We start from the raw sequence: 21036 nt of genomic DNA on the forward strand, positions 1-21036 counted from the left end.
AAGAGACAGTAAGAGACAGTAGAGAGACAGTAAGAGACAGTAAGAGACAGTAGAGAGAGACAGTAAGAACAGTAGAGAGACAGTAAGAACAGTAGAGAGACAGTAGAGAAGAACAGTAGAGAGACAGTAAGACAGTAAGACAGTAGAGACAGTAAGAACAGAGACAGTAAGAACAGTAGAGACAGACAGAGAGAAGAGCAGTAGAGACAGTAAGAACAGAGAGACAGTAGAGAGACAGTAAGACAGTAGAGAGACAGTAAGAACAGAGAGACAGTAAGAGAGACAGTAGAGACAGTAGAGACAGTAGAGAGACAGTAAGACAGTAGAGAGACAGTAAGACAGAGAGACAGTAAGAACAGAGAGACAGTAAGAGACAGTAGAGAGACAGTAAGAGACAGTAGAGAGACAGTAAGAACAGTAGAGACAGTAAGAACAGTAAGAGACAGTAAGAACAGTAGAGAGACAGTAGAGAGACAGTAGAGAGACAGTAAGAGCAGTAGAGACAGTAAGACAGTAGAGAGACAGTAAGAACAGTAGAGAGACAGTAAGAACAGAGAGACAGTAAGACAGTAGAGACAGTAAGAACAGTAGAGAGACAGTAAGAAGACAGTAGAGAGACAGTAAGAACAGTAGAGAGACAGTAAGAACAGAGAGAGACAGTAAGAACAGTAGAGAGACAGTAGAGAACAGTAGAGAGACAGTAAGAACAGAGAGACAGTAAGAACAGAGAGACAGAGACAGTAGAGAGACAGTAAGAACAGTAGAGACAGTAAGAACAGTAAGAGACAGTAAGAACAGTAGAGAGACAGTAAGACAGTAGAGAACAGTAAGAAAGAGAGACAGTAAGAGACAGTAGAGACAGTAAGAGACAGTAGAGACAGTAAGAACAGAGAGACAGTAAGAACAGTAGAGAGAGACAGTAGAGAGACAGTAAGAACAGTAGAGAGACAGTAAGAACAGTAGAGAGACAGTAAGAACAGTAGAGAGACAGTAAGAACAGTAGAGACAGAGAGACAGTAAGAACAGTAGAGAGACAGTAAGAACAGTAGAGAGACAGTAAGAACAGTAGAGACAGTAAGAACAGAGAGACAGTAAGAACAGAGAGACAGTAAGAACAGTAGAGACAGTAAGAACAGTAGAGAGACAGTAAGAACAGTAGAGAGACAGTAAGAACAGAGAGACAGTAAGAACAGAGAGACAGTAAGAACAGAGAGACAGTAAGAACAGAGAGACAGTAGAGAGACAGTAACAACAGTAGAGAGACAGTAACAACAGTAGAGAGACAGTAACAGTAGAGAGACAGTAAGAGACAGTAAGAGACAGTAGAGAGACAGTAACAACAGTAGAGAGACAGTAAGAACAGTAGAGAGACAGTAAGAACAGTAAGAACAGAGACAGTAAGACAGTAGAGAGACAGTAGAGAGACAGTAGAGAGACAGTAAGAACAGTAGAGAGACAGTAAGAACACAGAGAGACAGTAAGAACAGAGAGACAGTAAGAAGAGTAGAGAGACAGTAGAGAGACAGTAGAGAGACAGTAGAGAGACAGTAAGAACAGAGAGACAGTAAGAACAGAGAGACAGTAAGAACAGAACAGTAAGAACAGTAGAGACAGTAAGAACAGAGAGACAGTAAGAACAGAGAGACAGTAAGAACAGTAGAGAGACAGTAAGAACAGAGAGACAGTAAGAACAGAGAGACAGTAAGAACAGTAAGAACAGTAGAGACAGTAAGACAGTAAGAACAGTAAGAGACAGTAAGAGACAGTAGAGAACAGTAGAGAACAGAGACAGTAGAGAGACAGTAAGAACAGAGAGACAGTAAGAACAGAGAGACAGTAAGAACAGTAGAGAGACAGTAAGAACAGAGAGATGGTAGAGAGACCGTAAGAAGAGTAGAGAGACAGTAGAGACAGTAAGAAGAGTAGAGAGACAGTAAGAACAGTAAGAACAGTAGAGACAGTAAGAACAGAGAGACAGTAAGAACAGTAGAGAGACAGTAAGAACAGTAGAGAGACAGTAAGAACAGTAGAGAGACAGTAGAGACAGTAAGAAGAGTAGAGAGACAGTAGAGAGACAGTAGAGACAGTAAGAACAGTAGAGACAGTAAGAACAGTAGAGAGACAGTAAGAACAGAGAGACAGTAAGAACAGTAAGAACAGTAGAGAGACAGTAAGAACAGTAGAGAGACAGTAAGAACAGTAGAGACAGTAAGAACAGTAGAGAGACAGTAAGAACAGTAGAGAGACAGTAAGAACAGTAGAGAGACAGTAAGAGCAGTAGAGACAGTAAGAACAGTAAGACAGTAAGAACAGAGAGACAGTAAGAGACAGTAGAGACAGTAAGAGACAGTAGAGACAGTAAGAACAGTAGAGAGACAGTAAGAACAGTAGAGAGACAGAGAACAGTAGAGAACAGTAGAGAGACACAGAACAGAGAGACAGTAAGAACAGTAGAGAGACAGTAAGAACAGTAGAGAGACAGTAAGAACAGTAGAGAGACAGTAAGAACAGAGAGACAGTAAGAACAGTAGACAGAGACAGTAGAGAGACAGTAAGAACAGTAGAGAGACAGTAAGAACAGTAGAGAGACAGTAAGAACAGTAGAGAGACAGTACAGAGAGACAGTAAGAACAGTAGAGAGACAGTAAGAACAGTAGAGAGACAGTAAGAACAGTAGAGAGACAGTAGAGAGACAGTAGAGAGACAGTAAGAACAGAGAGACAGTAGAGACAGTAAGAACAGTAGAGAGACAGTAAGAACAGTAGAGAGACAGTAAGAACAGTAGAGAGACAGTAAGAACAGTAGAGAGACAGTAAGAACAGTAGACAGAGACAGTAAGAACAGTAAGAGTAGAGAGACAGTAAGAACAGAGAGACAGTAGAGAACAGTAGAGAGACAGTAGAGAGACAGTAGAGACAGTAAGAACAGAGAGACAGTAAGAGACAGTAACAACAGTAGAGAGACAGTAAGAGACAGTAAGAACAGAGAGACAGTAAGAACAGTAGAGAGACAGTAAGAACAGTAGAGAGACAGTAAGAAACAGTAGAGAGACAGTAAGAACAGTAGAGAGACAGTAAGAACAGTAGAGAGACAGTAAGAACAGTAGAGAGACAGTAAGAACAGTAGAGAGACAGTAAGAACAGTAGAGAGACAGTAAGAACAGTAGAGAGACAGTAAGAACAGTAGAGAGACAGTAAGAACAGTAGAGACAGTAAGAACAGTAGAGAGACAGTAAGAACAGTAGAGAGACAGTAAGAACAGAAGACAGTAAGAACAGTAGAGAGACAGTAAGAACAGTAGAGAGACAGTAAGAACAGAGAGACAGTAAGAGACAGTAAGAACAGAGAGACAGAGAACAGTAGAGAGACAGTAAGAACAGTAAGAACAGTACAACAGAGACAGTAAGAACAGTAGAGAGACAGTAGAGAGACAGTAAGAACAGTAGAGAGACAGAACAGTAGAGACAGTAAGAACAGAGAGACAGTAAGAACAGTAGAGAGACAGTAACAACAGTAGAGAGACAGTAAGAACAGTAGAGAGACAGTAACAACAGAGACAGTAACAACAGTAGAGAGACAGTAAGAACAGTAGAGAGACAGTAAGAACAGTAGAGAGACAGTAAGAACAGTAGAGAGACAGTAGAGACAGTAACAACAGTAGAGAGACAGTAAGAACAGTAGAGAGACAGTAAGACAGTAGAGACAGTAGAGAGACAGTAACAACAGTAGAGAGACAGTAACAACAGTAGAGAGACAGTAAGAACAGTAGAGAGACCAAGAACAGTAGAGAGACAGTAAGACAGTGAGACAGTAAGCAGTAAGAGACAGTAGAGAGACTCAAGAGACAGTAGAGAGACAGTAAGAGCAGTAGAGAGACAGTAAGAGCAGTAGAGAGACAGTAAGAGCAGTAGAGAGACAGTGGAGACAGTAAACACGGTAGAGAGACAGGAGAGAGACAGTAGAGACACAGTAGAGACCAGTGGATTATTATCAGGGAGTGACTCAACATAAATAAACCTGGACAAACCAGTTGGTCTGGTCGGTACACTTCTTTACCTGCTGCTAGGAGAGAGGAGGAACGTAGAACTACTGAAACCTGACAACAGACAGAGGCCAGTGAGAGAGACAGTAAGAACAGTAGAGAGACAGTAAGACAGAGAGAGACAGGAGCAGAGAGTAGAACAGAGACAGTAGAGAGACAGAGACAGAGAGAGAGAGAGAGAGAGAGACAGAGGCCAGTAGTGAGGGTATAGGCAGGAGAGACAGAGAGAGAGGCCAGGTGAGGACAGTAGAGGGAGGACAAGACAGAGAGAGCCAGGTGAGGGTATAGGGGAGGACAGAGAGAGGCCAGGTGAGGGTATAGGGGAGGAGAGAGAGAGCCAGGAGAACAGTAGAGAGACAGAGAGAGAGAGAGCAGAGAGAGACAGAGAGAGGCCAGGTGAGGGACATAGGGGAGGACAGAGACACAGAGAGGCCAGGTGAGGGTATAGGGGAGGACAGAGAGAGAGAGGCCAGGTGAACCATAGGGGAGGACAGAGAGAGAGAGGCCAGGTGAGGAACAGTAGAACTACTGAGAACCAGGTGAGGAAACAGAGAGACAGAGGCCAGGTGAGGGTATAGGGGAGGACAGAGAGAGGCCAGGTGAGGGTATAGGGAGAGGTGAGGATAGAGAGAGAGAGACAGAGAGAGAGACAGACAGAGAGAGGCCAGGTGAGGGTATAGGGGAGGACAGAGACAGAGAGAGAGCCAGGTGAGGGTATAGGGAGGACAGAGAGAGAGAGAGAGAGGCCAGGTGAGGGTATAGGGAGGACAGAGAGGCCAGGAGAGAGAGAGAGAGGCCAGGTGAGGGTATAGGGGAGGACAGAGAGAGAGAGAGGCCAGGTGAGGGTATAGGGAGGACAGAGAGAGAGAGAGAGGCCAGGTGAGGGTATAGGGGAGGACAGAGAGAGAGAGAGGCCAGGTGAGGGTATAGGGGAGGACAGAGAGAGAGAGAGAGGCCAGGTGAGGGTATAGGGGAGGACAGAGAGAGAGAGAGGCCAGGTGAGGGTATAGGGGAGGACAGAGAGAGAGAGAGAGAGGCCAGGTGAGGGTATAGGGGAGGACAGAGAGAGAGGGAGAGGCCAGGTGAGGGTATAGGGGAGGACAGAGAGAGAGAGGCCAGGTGAGGGTATAGGGGAGGACAGAGAGAGAGAGAGAGGCCAGGTGAGGGTATAGGGGAGGACAGAGAGAGAGAGAGGCCAGGTGAGGGTATAGGGAGGACAGAGAGAGAGAGAGAGAGAGGCCAGGTGAGGGTATAGGGAGGACAGAGAGAGAGAGGCCAGGTGAGGGTATAGGGGAGGAGGAGAGAGAGAGGCCAGGTGAGGGTATAGGGGAGGACAGAGAGAGAGAGGCCAGGTGAGGGTATAGGGGGGAGGACAGAGGGAGAGGCCAGGTGAGGGTATAGGGGAGGACAGAGAGAGAGAGGAGAGGCCAGGTGAGGGTATAGGGAGGACAGAGAGAGAGAGGCCAGGTGAGGGTATAGGGAGGACAGAGGAGGAGGCCAGGTGAGGGGGTATAGGGGAGGACAGAGAGAGGCCAGGTGAGGGTATAGGGGAGGACAGAGAGAGAGGAGAGGGTAGGGAGAGGCCAGGTGAGGGTGAGGGTTGGGGAGGACAGAGAGAGGCCAGGTGAGGGTATAGGGGAGGACAGAGGAGAGAGAGAGGCCAGGTGAGGGTATAGGGAGGACAGAGAGAGAGGGAGAGGCCAGGTGAGGGTATAGGGGGAGGAGAGAGAGAGAGGCCAGGTGAGGGTATAGGGGAGGACAGAGAGGCCAGGTGAGGGTATAGGGGAGGACAGAGAGAGAGAGAGGCCAGGTGAGGGTATAGGGAGGACAGAGAGAGAGGCCAGGTGAGGGTAGGGGAGGACAGAGAGAGGCCAGGTGAGGGGGGAGGACAGAGAGAGAGAGGCCAGGTGAGGGTATAGGGGAGGACAGAGAGAGAGAGAGAGAGGCCAGGTGAGGGTATAGGGGAGGACAGAGAGAGAGAGAGAGGCCAGGTGAGGGTATAGGGGAGGACAGAGAGAGAGGGAGAGGCCAGGTGAGGGTATAGGGGAGGACAGAGAGAGAGAGAGAGGCCAGGTGAGGGTATAGGGGAGGACAGAGGAGTAAATACAGGTCACCTTTGTAGTCCACCTCTCTCTCCCTGCCACTCCCCAGGAGTCAGGAATGTTGTTTTCATTCCAGCCAGGTAGAAAAGACAGGTGGAACATAATCTCTTCAGACCTGCTTATTGTTTTGAAAGTTCAAAGTCCCCTACAAAATAAATATAATATAATCATTTACGCCATTTAGCAGACACTTTTATCCAAGGTAAATTACAGTAATGCGTGCATCCATTTTATTTATTTTTTACATATGGGTGGTCCCTGGAATCAAACCCACTATCCTGGTATTACAAGCACCATGCTCTACCACCTGATCTCCAGAGGACCACGTATCCATACATGTTGGAATAATGCATCTTAACCAGCCAAGAAAACATACAAGTACCTGAAACGTCACGGTCTCTCTGCACCTACTCATTGGTTCTACCACTGCAGTGTTGGCAGACGAACAAACACACACCGCTGAGTTAATCTCCTGGCCCCAAGTCCTTACCCACTGTGGACTGGACCAAGGAGGGCTAGTAGTTAGCCTGTAAATACTGGGAGGAATGCAGGGTTCTCTGAAGCTGACAGGCTGCTCCAGCTTCAGGTCAGGGTTCATCTCAGTACCCCAGGTCAGAGACCTACCAATCCCCCCCACCACCACTAGATACCTACCAATCCCCCCCCACCACCACTAGATACCTACCAATCCCCCCACCACTAGATACCTACCAATCCCCCCACCACTAGATACCTACCAATCCCCCCACCACTAGATACCTACCAATCCCCATCCCCCACCACTAGATACCTACCAATAACTAGATACCTACCAATAGCAGACACCCCCACCACTAGATACCTACCAATTTTTTACCCCCCCCACCACTAGATACCTACCAAGCACCATGCCCCCCACCACTAGATACCTACCAATCGCCCCCCCCACCACTAGATACCACCAACCAGCCAAGAAAACACCACTAGATACCTACCAATCCCCCCCACCACTCTGCACCAATCCCCCCACCACCACTAGATACCTACCAATCCCCCCCCCACCACTAGATACCTACCAATCCCCCCCAAGGACCCACCACCACTAGATACCTACCAATCCCCCCACCACTAGATACCTACCAATCCCCCCCCACCACTAGATACCTACCAATCCCCCCCCCACCACTAGATACCTACCAATCCCCCACCACCACTAGATACCTACCAATCCCCCACCACCACTAGATACCTACCAATCCCCCCACCACCACTAGATACCTACCAATCCCCCACCACCACTAGATACCTACCAATCCCCCCCACCACCACCACTAGATACCTACCAATCCCCCCCCCACCACCACTAGATACCTACCAATCCCCCCACCACCACTAGATACCTACCAATCCCCCCCACCACCACTAGATACCTACCAATCCCCCCCACCACCACTAGATACCTACCAATCCCCCCACCACCACTAGATACCTACCAATCCCCCACCACCACTAGATACCTACCAATCCCCCCACCACCACTAGATACCTACCAATCCCCCCCCCCACTAGATACCTACCAATCCCCCCACCACACACTAGATACCTACCAATCCCCCCACCACCACTAGATACCTACCAATCCCCGTTCTCCCCCCCCACCACCACTAGATACCTACCAATCCAACCCCCCCCACCACTAGATACCTACCAATCCCCCCACCACCACTAGATACCTACCAATCCCCCACCACCACTAGATACCTACCAATCCCCCCACCACCACTAGATACCTACCAATCCCCCCACCACCACTAGATACCTACCAATACCCCCCCCACCACCACTAGATACCTACCAATCCCCCCACCACCACTAGATACCTACCAATCCCCCCCCACCACCACTAGATACCTACCAATCCCCCCCCACCACCACTAGATACCTACCAATCCCCCCACCACCACTAGATACCTACCAATCCCCCCCCACCACCACTAGATACCTACCAATCCCCCCACCACCACTAGATACCTACCAATCCCCCCACCACCACTAGATACCTACCAATCCCCACCACCACTAGATACCTACCAATCCCCCCACCACCACTAGATACCTACCAATCCCCCCACCACCACTAGACCTACCTCCCCCACCACCAATACCTACCCCCCCACCACCACTAGATACCTACCAATCCCCCCCACCACCACTAGATACCTACCAATCCCCCACCACCACTAGATACCTACCAATCCCCCCACCACCACTAGATACCTACCAATCCCCCCCCACCACTAGATACCTACCAATCCCCCCACCACCACTAGATACCTACCAATCCCCCCCACCACTAGATACCTACCAATCCCCCCCCACCACTAGATACCTACCAATCCCCACCACCACTAGATACCTACCAATCCCCCACCACCACTAGATACCTACCAATCCCCCACCACCACTAGATACCTACCAATCCCCACCACCACTAGATACCTACCAGTCCCCCACCACCACTAGATACCTACCAAGGACCCCCCCACCACTAGATACCTACCAATCCCACCACTACCACTAGATACCTACCAATCCCCCCACCACTAGATACCTACCAATCCCCCCACCACTAGATACCTACCAATCCCCACCACCACTAGATACCTACCAACCCCCCCACCACTAGATACCTACCAATCCCCACCACCACTAGATACCTACCAATCCCCACCACCACTAGATACCTAATCATTCATACTCTCTTTCTCCAGAATGCTTGTTTCCATACATGTGATTCACTTCTATACTAAAACAAAGTATATTCATGCACAATTTGACCTTCCCTAGTTCCCGCTCTGTTCATGAATCTCAACGTAACCCCGGGTCAGATCTGCAGGTCTTCAGGCCCACAGGGCTGAACAGACAATTCCTGTGCGTTGAAATCAGTAAGTAGTTTGACCTCTAACCCCCTCCACTAACCCGGGGCAGGGGGTGACACAGACAGAAAGACAGGAGGAAGGGGTGAGCGACAGGTTGACCACCCACTTACAGAGCACACCTAGCCTTCTATGTCCCAACCTACAGTAGGTCACACCAGTTCTCCTGGTGGCGTTAGAGCAGAGCGGCCATGTTGTTACTCAGCTTCCTCCAACCTGCCGGCCGGCTGGTTCTGTTACTGTAGCTAGAAAGAGCCTGTCTGACAGTCATTTCCCCTAGCACACCACGGCCCACACCACGGCCCACACCACGGCCCACACCACGGCCCACAAGCGTGACAACGGCCTGATTTAAATATAACAAAAAATACTAAATAATCTAACATCTTTCACTGGGAGGGGAGGGAGACTAGAGCATTCAGAAGACTGTCAGGCTGATCCAGGTACCTCAGTAAGGACTAGCCTATAGACTGACTGTCAGGCTGATCCAGGTACCTCAGTAAGGACTAGCCTATAGACTGTCAGGCTGATCCAGGTACCTCAGTAAGGACTAGCCTATAGACTGTTCAGCAGACTGTCAGGCTGATCCAAGGTACCTCAGTAAGGACTAGCCTATAGACTGTCAGGCTGATCCAAGGTACCTCAGTAAGGACTAGCCTATAGACTGTTCAGCAGACTGTCAGGCTGATCCAAGGTACCTCAGTAAGGACTAGCCTATAGACTGTCAGGCTGATCCAGGTACCTCAGTAAGGACTAGCCTATAGACTGTTCAGCAGACTGTCAGGCTGATCCAGGTACCTCAGTAAGGACTAGCCTATAGACTGTTCAGCAGACTGTCAGGCTGATCCAGGTACCTCAGTAAGGACTAGCCTATAGACTGTTCAGCAGACTGTCAGGCTGATCCAGGTACCTCAGTAAGGACTAGCCTATAGACTGACTGTCAGGCTGATCCAGGTACCTCAGTAAGGACTAGCCTATAGACTGTTCAGCAGACTGTCAGGCTGATCCAAGGTACCTCAGTAAGGACTAGCCTATAGACTGTCAGGCTGATCCAAGGTACCTCAGTAAGGACTAGCCTATAGACTGTCAGGCTGATCCAGGTACCTCAGTAAGGACTAGCCTATAGACTGTTCAGCAGACTGTCAGGCTGATCCATATACTGTACAGTGTACTCCATGTACTCCAGAACGTATTTTGAATTAGGTTGAATTTGATATATGGTGCTGTATGAGAGCATTCCTGTGGCCAAGCCTCTCCTAGCCCATACTCCCAACGCTCCATACCCCAGCTGCAGCCATCATGACCTCTACTGGAATCATATTACAGCCTGTTCATATCAGCTCCTCCTAGCTGCCACAGGCCTCAGCCAAACCACACAACCACAGTGAGGAGGGGAGGAGACACAGTGAGGAGAGGAGAGGAGGAGAACACAGTGAGGAGAGGAGGAGAACACAGTGAGGAGAGGAGGAGAACACAGTGAGGAGAGGAGGAGGACACAGTGAGGAGAGGAGGAGGACAGGAGGAGGAGAGAGGAGGGGAGGAGGAGACACAGTGAGGAGAGGAGGGGAGTAGGAGGGGGGGAGAGGGAGGGTAACAAAGCTGCTGTTGACGTCAAAGAGATTTGTCACACTGTGGCACGGAGCCTTTGTCCACCTTGCACCATGGCAACGGACAACACACTAAACAGTAGGCCAGGTCACCGGGGCAACTGATTATCTAGGCATCATTATCTGTGTTTACTAACCTGGACCGTACACACACACAGAGAGGCATTCTGGGAAAACACAGAATAACAGCCTCACCTCAACACATATCAAATGCATAACTTTATTGGCAACCTTGGAGTTAACAAATCATATTTCCTGAGGCATACGGACCACTAATGAAGATGACAGGGGTCTCCAGGCCCAGAATCTGAGTCAGACAAGAACCGGAGAAAAAGACCGTCAAGGTGGGTCTCCAGGTTTATAAAAGGCCAGTTCACGGTGGGTCCCCAGTTCACAGTGGGTCCCCAGTTCACAGTGGGTCCCCAGTTCACAGTGGGTCCCCAGTTCACGGTGGGTCCCCAGTTCACGGTGGGTCCCCAGTTCACGGTGGGTCCCCAGTTCACAGTGGGTCCCCAGTTCACGGTGGGTCCCCAGTTCACAGTGGGTCCCCAGTTCACAGTGGGTCCCCAGTTCACAGTGGGTCCCCAGTTCACGGTGGGTCCCCAGTTCACGGTGGGTCCCCAGTTCACGGTGGGTCCCCAGTTCACGGTGGGTCCCCAGGTTTATAAAACGCCAGTTCACAGTGGGTCCCCAGTTCACGGTGGGTCCCCGGGTTTATAAAACGCCAGTTCACAGTGGGTCCCCAGTTCACAGTGGGTCCCCAGTTCACGGTGGGTCCCCAGGTTTATAAAACGCCAGTTCACAGTGGGTCCCCAGTGGGTCCCCACAGTGGGTCCCCAGTTTACAGTGGGTCCCCAGTTTACAGTGGGTCCCCAGTTCACAGTGGGTCCCCAGTTCACAGTGGGTCCCCAGTTCATGGTGGGTCCCCAGGTTTATTAAACACCAGTTCACGGTGGGTCCCCAGTTCACAGTGGGTCCCCAGTTCACGGTGGGTCCCCAGTTCACGGTGGGTCCCCAGTTCACAGTGGGTCCCCAGTTCACGGTGGGGGTTTATCCCCAGTTCACAGTGGGTCCCCAGTTCACGGTGGGTCCCCGGGTTTATAAAAACCCAGTTCACAGTGGGTCCCCAGTTCACAGTGGGTCCCCAGTTCACAGTGGGTCCCCAGGTTTAGTGGGTCCCCAGTTCACAGTGGGTCCCCAGTTCACAGTGGGTCCCCAGTTCAGTGGGTCCCCAGGTTTACAGTGGGTCCCCAGTTCACGGTGGGTCCCCAGTTCACAGTGGGTCCCCAGTTCACGGTGGGTCCCCAGTTCACGGTGGGTCCCCAGTTCACGGTGGGTCCCCAGTTCACGGTGGGTCCCCAGTTCACGGTGGGTCCCCAGTTCACGGTGGGTCCCCAGTTCACGGTGGGTCCCCAGTTCACGGTGGGTCCCCAGTTCACGGTGGGTCCCCAGTTCATGGTGGGTCCCCGGGTTCACAGTGGGTCCCCAGTTCACAGTGGGTCCCCAGTTCACAGTGGGTTTAGTTAAACACCAGTTCACAGTGGGTCCCCCACGGTGGGTCCCCAGTTCACGGTGGGTCAGTGGGTCCCCAGTTCACGGTGGGTCCCCAGTTCACGGTGGGTCCCCAGTTCACGGTGGGTCCCCAGTTCACGGTGGGTCCCCAGTTCACGGTGGGTCCCCAGTTCACGGTGGGTCCCCAGTTCACGGTGGGTCCCCAGGTTTATGGGTCGCCAGTTCACGGTGGGTCCCCAGTTCACAGTGGGTCCCCAGGTTTATTAAACACCAGTTCACGGTGGGTCCCCAGTTCACGGTGGGGTGTGGGTCCCCAGTTCACGGTGGGTCCCCAGTTCACGGTGGGTCCCCCAGGTTTATCCCCAGTTCACCAGTTCACAGTGGGTCCCCAGTTCACAGTGGGTCCCCAGTTTTCACGGTGGGTCCCCAGTTCACGGTGGGTCCCCAGGTTTATAAAACGTTCACAGTGGGTCCCCAGTTCACAGTGGGTCCCCAGTTCACAGTGGGTCCCCAGTTCACAGTGGGTCCCCAGTTCACGGTGGGTCCCCGGGTTTATAAAACGCCAGTTCACAGTGGGTCCCCAGTTCACGGTGGGTCCCCAGGTTTATTAAACCCCAGTTCACGGTGGGTCCCCGGTTCACGGTGGGTCCCCGGGTTTATAAAAGGGAGAAAGGATTGACATTCAAGTCTACATCCCACAGGGCTCTGGTCTAAAGTAGTGCACTATATAGGGAATAGGGTGCCATTTGAGATGAGTCCCAGGAGTCAGACGTCAACAGGCAGTGTAACGTTAGCTAGCTAAACATGTGGCTATGGGCAGGCACTGGTAGTTTGGGATTATGGAGAGTGAATTAAATAGTTTCTTCCTCATCTTGCTAGGTAGTTTTCTAGCTGTGGCCATCTTGCTAGGTAGTTTTCTAGCTGTGGCCATCTTGCTAGGTAGTTATCTAGCTGTGGCCATCTTGCTAGGTAGTCATCTAGCTGTGGCCATCTTGCTAGGTAGTTTTCTAGCTGTGGCCATCTTGCTAGGTAGTTTTCTAGCTGTGGCCATCTTGCTAGGTAGTTTTCTAGCTGTGGCCATCTTGCTAGGTAGTTTTAGTTTTAGCTAGCTGTGGCCATCTTGCTAGGTAGTTTTCTAGCTGTGGCCATCTTGCTAGGTAGTTTTCTAGCTGTGGCCATCTTGCTAGGTAGTTTTCTAGCTGTGGCCATCTTGCTAGGTAGTTTTCTAGCTGTGGCCATCTTGCTAGGTAGTTTTCTAGCTGTGGCCATCTTGCTAGGTAGTTTTCTAGCTGTGGCCATCTTGCTAGGTAGTTTTCTAGCTGTGGCCATCTTGCTAGGTAGTCATCTAGCTGTGGCCATCTTGCTAGGTAGTCATCTAGCTGTGGCCATCTTGCTAGGTAGTTATCTAGCTGTGGCCATCTTGCTAGGTAGTTATCTAGCTGTGGCCATCTTGCTAGGTAGTTATCTAGCTGTGGCCATCTTGCTAGTATCAACAAGGCCTTTCTACTAAATAACAACATTAGCATAGCTAGCTAGATAACATTGGAATCTAGACCATAAACTAAGCTAATAACACGGACATGCGTTGCCAAACAACACTACTGTCACCTTCAGGTTTGGAGTATGTTAACAAGGCTGAGTGACTGACGACGTCAAGGTCTTTGCTGTGTGAACACAAAAGAGTTTTGTGGAGTTTTCCCAAGCCACCGTGCTTTTACACCTGCATTGCTTGCTGTTTGGGGTTTTATGCTGAGTTTCTGTACAGCACTTTGAGATATCAGCTGATGTACGAAGGGCTTTATAAAAATACATGTGACTGACTGACTGGCTGGCTGACTGGCTGACTGGCTGTTCGGAGGTGTTAAGTAATGTCGGCTAGAAAACATTCCTCCCGGGTGTCTCTGAGCTACGAGGAATGTTTGGTCTTTGAGTCGCTGTTTGATCTCATCCTTTGTTTGATCTCAAGGAGCTTCCAACAGTTGAGACTGATGACAGACAGAGAGGACTGAAACCCTTCGACAACAACAACGTGTCCCGATCCTCTACATATTCAGGCCCTGCTGAACGGACTAAGGTTACTACTGTAATAACTTGATTAGTTGTTCACAACGTCCGGAGACGTCTGCATGGATGGGTTGGAGACTGGGACACTGACTTACCATACAGGGCTCTTCTCTAATGGAGGCTGGGACACTGTCCTTACCATACAGGGCTCTTCTCTAATGGAGGCTGGGACACGGACTTACCATACAGGGCTCTTCTCTAATGGAGGCTGGGACACTGTCCTTACCATACAGGGCTCTTCTCTAATGGAGGCTGGGACACTGTCCTTACCATACAGGGCCTTCTCTAATGGAGGCTGGGACACTGTCCTTACCATACAGGGCCCTTCTCTAATGGAGGCTGGGACACTGTCCTTACCATACAGGGCTCTTCTCTAATGGAGGCTGGGACACTGTCCTTACCATACAGGGCTCTTCTCTAATGGAGGCTGGGACACTGTCCTTACCATACAGGGCTCTTCTCTAATGGAGGCTGGGACACTGTCCTTACCATACAGGGCCCTTCTCTAATGGAGACTGGGACACTGTCCTTACCATACAGGGCTCTTCTCTAATGGAGGCTGGGACACTGTCCTTACCATACAGGGCCCTTTCTCTAATGGAGGCTGGGACACTGTCCTTACCATACAGGGCCCTTCTCTAATGGGCTGGGACACTGTCCTTCAGGGCCCTTCTCTAATGGAGGCTGGGACACTGTCCTTACCATACAGGGCCCTTCTCTAATGGAGGCTGGGACACTGTCCTTACCATACAGGGCCTTCTCTAATGGAGGCTGGGACACTGTCCTTACCATACAGGGCCCTTCTCTAATGGAGGCTGGGACACTGTCCTTACCATACAGGGCCCTTCTCTAATGGAGGCTGGGACACTGTATATACCATACAGGGCACAGTGTATATAGTGTATGGACTGGGACACTATATATACACATATATATACATATATATACATATATACATACATATACATACATATATATACATATATACTACATATATATACACATACACACATATATACATATATAGGCTGGGACATACATACATACATATATACACATATATACATACATACATACATATACATACATACATACATACATACACATATATATATATGGCCATCTTGCTATATGTATGTATGTATATATGGTGTGTGTGTGTGTGTGTGTGTGTACGTACCTTAGTAAGTTCTCTGCCCCAGCTCTCATCCTCATCTGTCTGATGATTTGTTGGTTGAGACTGGCTCTCTCATTCTGCAGCTTGGAGCGGCCCGTCAGGGCTAGTGGGTTACATCCCTATAGAACAGACAGGAGAACAGAGGACATTAGTATCTGAGGACCCTTCTGTCAGGGCTAGTGGGTTACATCCCTACAGAACAGATAGGAGAACAGAGGACATTAGTATCTGAGGACCCTTCTGTCAGGGCTAATGGGTTACATCCCTATAGAACAGACAGGAGAACAGAGGACATTAGTATCTGAGGACCCTTCTGTCAGGGCTAGTGGGTTACATCCCTATAGAACAGACAGGAGAACAGAGGACATTAGTATCAGAGGACCCTTCTGTCAGGGCTAGTGGGTTACATCCCTATAGAACAGACAGGAGAACAGAGGACATTAGTATCTGAGGACCCTTCTGCAGAACAGACAGGAGAACAGAGGACATTAGTATCAGGGCTAGTGGGTTACATCCCTACAGAACAGACAGGAGAACAGAGGACATTAGTATCTGAGGACCCTTCTGTCAGGGCTAGTGGGTTACATCCCTATAGAACAGACAGGAGAACAGAGGACATTAGTATCTGAGGACCCTTCTGTCAGGGCTAGTGGGTTACATCCCTATAGAACAGACAGGAGAACAGAGGACCCTTCTGTCAGGGCTAGTGGGTTACATCCCTATAGAACAGACAGGAGAACAGAGGACATTAGTATCTGAGGACCCTTCTGTCAGGGCTAGTGGGTTACATCCCTATAGAACAGACAGGAGGAGAACAGAGGACCCTTCTGTCAGGGCTAGTGGGTTACATCCCTATAGAACAGACAGGAGAACAGAGACATTAGTATCAGAGGACCCTTCTGTCAGGGCTAGTGGGTTACATCCCTATAGAACAGACAGGAGAACAGAGGACATTAGTATCTGAGGACCCTTCTGTCAGGGCTCAGGGCTAGTGGGTTACATCCCTATAGAACAGACAGGAGGAGAACATTAGTATCTGAGGACCCTTCTGTCAGGGCAGTGGGTTACATCCCTATCTAGAGGACCCTTCTGTCAGGGCTAGTGGGTTACATCCCTATAGAACAGACAGGAGAACAGAACAGTATCTGAGGACCCTTCTGTCAGGGCTAGTGGGTTACATCCCTATAGAACAGACAGGAGAAAGAGGACCCCTGTCAGGGCTAGTGGGTTAGAACAGACATCTGTGGGCTGTGGGTTAGAATCCCAGACAGGAGAACAGAGGACATTAGTATCAGAGGACCCTTCTGTCAGGGCTAGTGGGTTACATCCCTATAGAACAGACTGTGGAGAACTGTGCAATATACCCTAGAAGGACCCTTCTGTCAGGGCTGTGGGCTTACAATACAACACCAGGAGAACGACCTGTGGGCTGTGGGCTGTGGGTTACAATACCCTAGCTGTGCAATACAAACAGACCTGTGGGCTGTGGGCTGAACAATACAATACCCTAGAAAGGACCTGTGGGAGACTGGGCTGCAATACAATACCCTAGAAACTGCAATACAATACCCTAGAAACCTGTGGGCTGTGGGCTGTGCAATACAATACCCTAGAAACGACCTGTGGGCTGTGCAATACAATACCCTAGAAACGACCTGTGGGCTGTGGAATACAAAACCCTAGGAACGACCTGTGGGCTGTGGAATACAAAACCCTAGAAACGACCTGTGGGCTGTGGAATACAAAACCCTAGGAACGACCTGCGTGGAGTGGGCTGTGCTGGACAGATGACCAGGTCAAGCTGACTTCCACGGTGTTGGGTGTCTTGGTGATAAACCCTAGAAACGACCTGTGGGCTGTGCTGGACAGATGACCAGTTCAAGCTGACTTCCACAGTGTTGGATGTCTTAGTGATAAACCCAGAAGCTCACAACAAGCTGTAATTAAGGACAAGGCAGACAGTCCCATGTGCTTCTGCCCCCTCTGTACTGAAACCCCGTGGACTTCAGAACTCACTGCCTGTTCTTCTGGTGTCCTAGCAACAGGCTGCCAGACCTAACTACCTGTTCTTCTGGTATCCTAGCAACAGGCTGCCAGACCTAACTACCTGTTCTTCTGGTGTCAGAGAAACAGGCTGCCAGACCTAACTACCTGTTCTTCTGGTATCCTAGCAACTGGCTGCCAGACCTAACTACCTGTTCTTCTGGTATTCTAGCAACAGGCTGCCAGACCTAACTACCTGTTCTTCTGGTATCCTAGCAACAGGCTGCCAGACCTAACTACCTGTTCTTCTGGTATCCTAGCAACAGGCTGCCAGACCTAACTACCTGTTCTTCTGGTGTCCGAGCAACAGGCTGCCAGACCTAACTACCTGTTCTCCTGGTATCCTAGCAACAGGCTGCCAGACCTAACTACCTGTTCTCCTGGTATCCTAGCAACAGGCTGCCAGACCTAACTACCTGTTCTCCTGGTATCCTAGCAACAGGCTGCCAGACCTAACTACCTGTTCTTCTGGTATCCTAGCAACAGGCTGCCAGACCTAACTACCTGTTCTTCTGGTCCTTGCAACAGGCTGCCAGACCTAACTACCTGTTCTCCTGGTATCCTAGCAACAGGCTGCCAGACCTAACTACCTGTTCTCCTGGTATCCTAGCAACAGGCTGCCAGACCTAACTATGTCAACACACACAGATAGACAAATGAATGTTACTGTGTCCTTGTCTGAGTCAGAGGTCAATTGAACAGCAGTCAGCCTCCTAGGTTACAGAGTAATGTTCCTGTGTTCCTAGCCAATAGTAGAGCTAACAGGTTGACAGAGGTGTGTCCTGTACACTGTGTCAGCACAGAAAACAAGACAGAGAGAGAAACTGGTCGGCTTAGCAACACAGTTGTGCTCCTCAATATGACGACACCTACAGATACATAACCCCAGACTGAAATAGAACTACTAGCTACGTACCCTAACCCAGCGGGCCTCTGGCGTACCCTAACCCAGCGGGCCTCTGGCGTACCCTAACCCAGCGGGCCTCTGGCGTACCCTAACCCAGCGGGCCTCTGGCGTACCCTAACCCAGCGGGCCTCTGGCGTACCCTAACCCAGCGGGCCTCTGGCGTACCCTAACATATTCCTTTCTCTGAACTCAACTGACTGAAGTAGACAACTTACTGTATATCGACCTAACAAGTAAACATACCCCCCAAAAAATAAAATATGATTTACTTATAATATTGTTTCGACAAATAAAACACTACTGTAACAAGTGGACAACAACCAGAATGTCGTCACCTGTCAGGTGTTGTTCATAATGCATACTGTTCCTCAACACAACAATACTGGGTGTTTGTAAATGGCTTCATAGACTGTCATTAATCACCTTATAAAAACTAGAATAAAGACAAGGAGATGTGGCTTGGCAAGGTCAGAGAGCAGCTATTGTTGTGAGACAGAGACAGAGAGACAGTGACAGAGACATAGAGAGAGACAAAGAGAGAGAGACAAAAAGAGAGAGACAAAAAGAGAGAGACAAAAAGAGAGAGACAAAAAGAGAGAGACAAAAAAAGAGAGAGACAAAAAGAGAGAGAGAGAGACAAAAAGAGAGACAGACAAAAAGAGAGAGACAGACAAAAAGAGAGAGACAGACAAAAAGAGAGAGACAGACAAAAAGAGAGAGACAGACAAAAAGAGAGAGACAGACAAAAAGAGAGAGACAGACAAAAAGAGAGAGACAAAAAGAGAGAGACAAAAAGAGAGAGACAGACAAAAAGAGAGAGACAGACAAAAAGAGAGAGACACACCTGTAAAGGATGTGGCTCTGATCGCTGTATGGAAATAAGACCACTACATCAGAGGGAGGAGACTCCCAGGGCTTGGCCCTATGACAATATGCTGATGCTATGCCAATACACCATCAATACCAGTTTATTAGGCTCATTCAGAATGATGTCATGATATTTATGACAACATTTGACTATGAAAAGGAAGCTGTAACTTCCGTCACAATACCCAGCCCTGGACTGTGTGTTTTAAGGTGTCGTTGTCACTAAGGAAACCCCCGCAGGAAAGATAGAAACTCCCATCCCACATGACACCCTATTCCCTACATAGTGCACTACTTCCCTGTGGGTTCCGTTGCTGAAAATGGTTCAGTCAAAGAGGTTCAGTCAGGAACTACCAGCTCTGATCCATACAGAGAGATTACCACATTCCTCTAGCTAGCATCAACGCTCTCGGAGGGAAAACCTAAACCTGAGTCACCTGACCAGGTGGACTTCACTGCCTTTCCTCCTCCTCTTGACTACAGGAGGGACATGTGATCTGCCTCTTGACTAAAGGACACAGAGGGACATGTGATCTGCCTCTTGACTAAAGGACACAGAGGGACATGTGATCTGTCTGTCTCAAAGGAAGTGACAAAATGTCAGGGAACAGTTCCCACAGCCACCCCGGGCAGTTCCCACAGCCACCCCGGGCAGTTCCCACAGCCACCCTGTGCAGTTCCCACAGCCACCCCGGGCAGTTCCCACAACCACCCCGGGCAGTTCCCACAGCCACCCCGGGCAGTTCCCAGCCAGCCACCCCGGGCAGTTCCCACAGCCACCCCGGGCAGTTCCCACAGCCACCCCGGGCAGTTCCCACAGCCACCCCGGGCAGTTCCCACAGCCACCCCGGGCAGTTCCCACAGCCACCCCGGGCAGTTCCCACAGCCACCCCGGGCAGTTCCCACAGCCACCCCGGGCAGTTCCCACAGCCACCCCGGGCAGTTCCCACAGCCACCCCGGGCAGTTCCCACAGCCACCCCGGGCAGTTCCCACAGCCACCCCGGGCAGTTCCCACAGCCACCCGGGCAGTTCCCACAGCCACCCTGGGCAGTTCCCACAACCACCCCTGGGCAGTTCCCACAGCCACCCTGGGCAGTTCCCACAACCACCCTGGGCAGTTCCCACAACCACCCTGGGCAGTTCCCACAACCACCCTGGGCAGTTCCCACAACCACCCTGGGCAGTCTTTCTCAATCCCAGGCTAGTCCCAAATAGGGATTAACAGTAACTGGGAATACTTCACATTTCCAGAAACAAAATGTAATGGCAAACAACATTTCCCCCCCAATTTGGCACGACTGCAAATCCACAACATGAGCAGCATCAGATTAGCAAAATATAAATAGCACATTATTCAAATAGGTTGTTAATGGAAGCCTTTAGACTAGCATATTTACTAGCCTAGCATATTTACTACACAATAGGTTGTTAATGGAAGCCTTTAGCCTAGCATATTTACTACACAATAGGTTGTTAATGGAAGCCTTTAACCTAGCATATTTACTACACACAATAGGTTGTTAATGGAAGCCTTTAGCCTAGCATAGTTACTACACACAATAGGTTGTTAATGGAAGCCTTTAGCCTAGCATATTTACTAGACAATAGGTTGTTAATGGAAGCCTTTAGCCTAGCATATTTACTAGACAATAGGTTGTTAATGGAAGCCTTTAGCCTAGCATATTTACTAGACAATAGGTTGTTAATGGAAGCCTTTAGCCTAGCATATTTACTAGACAATAGGTTGTTAATGGAAGCCTTTAGCCTAGCATATTTACTAGACAATAGGTTGTTAATGGA

At 49.7% G+C, this 21036-nt stretch overlaps 1 protein-coding gene across 1 annotated transcript in view; it reads right to left on the reverse strand.

The window, feature by feature from the left end:
* LOC121845719 (rhophilin-2-like) overlaps window positions 1–21036 on the reverse strand; it is a 77802-nt gene that overhangs the window by 38116 nt on the left and 18650 nt on the right. Inside the window, 1 exon segment of the mRNA XM_042317559.1 lies at window positions 15422–15537. Within this exon segment, the coding sequence (XP_042173493.1) occupies window positions 15422–15537 (116 nt within the window).

The sequence above is a fragment of the Oncorhynchus tshawytscha genome, unplaced genomic scaffold (assembly GCF_018296145.1).
Source record: "Oncorhynchus tshawytscha isolate Ot180627B unplaced genomic scaffold, Otsh_v2.0 Un_contig_1806_pilon_pilon, whole genome shotgun sequence".
NCBI classification, from domain to species: domain Eukaryota; kingdom Metazoa; phylum Chordata; class Actinopteri; order Salmoniformes; family Salmonidae; genus Oncorhynchus; species Oncorhynchus tshawytscha.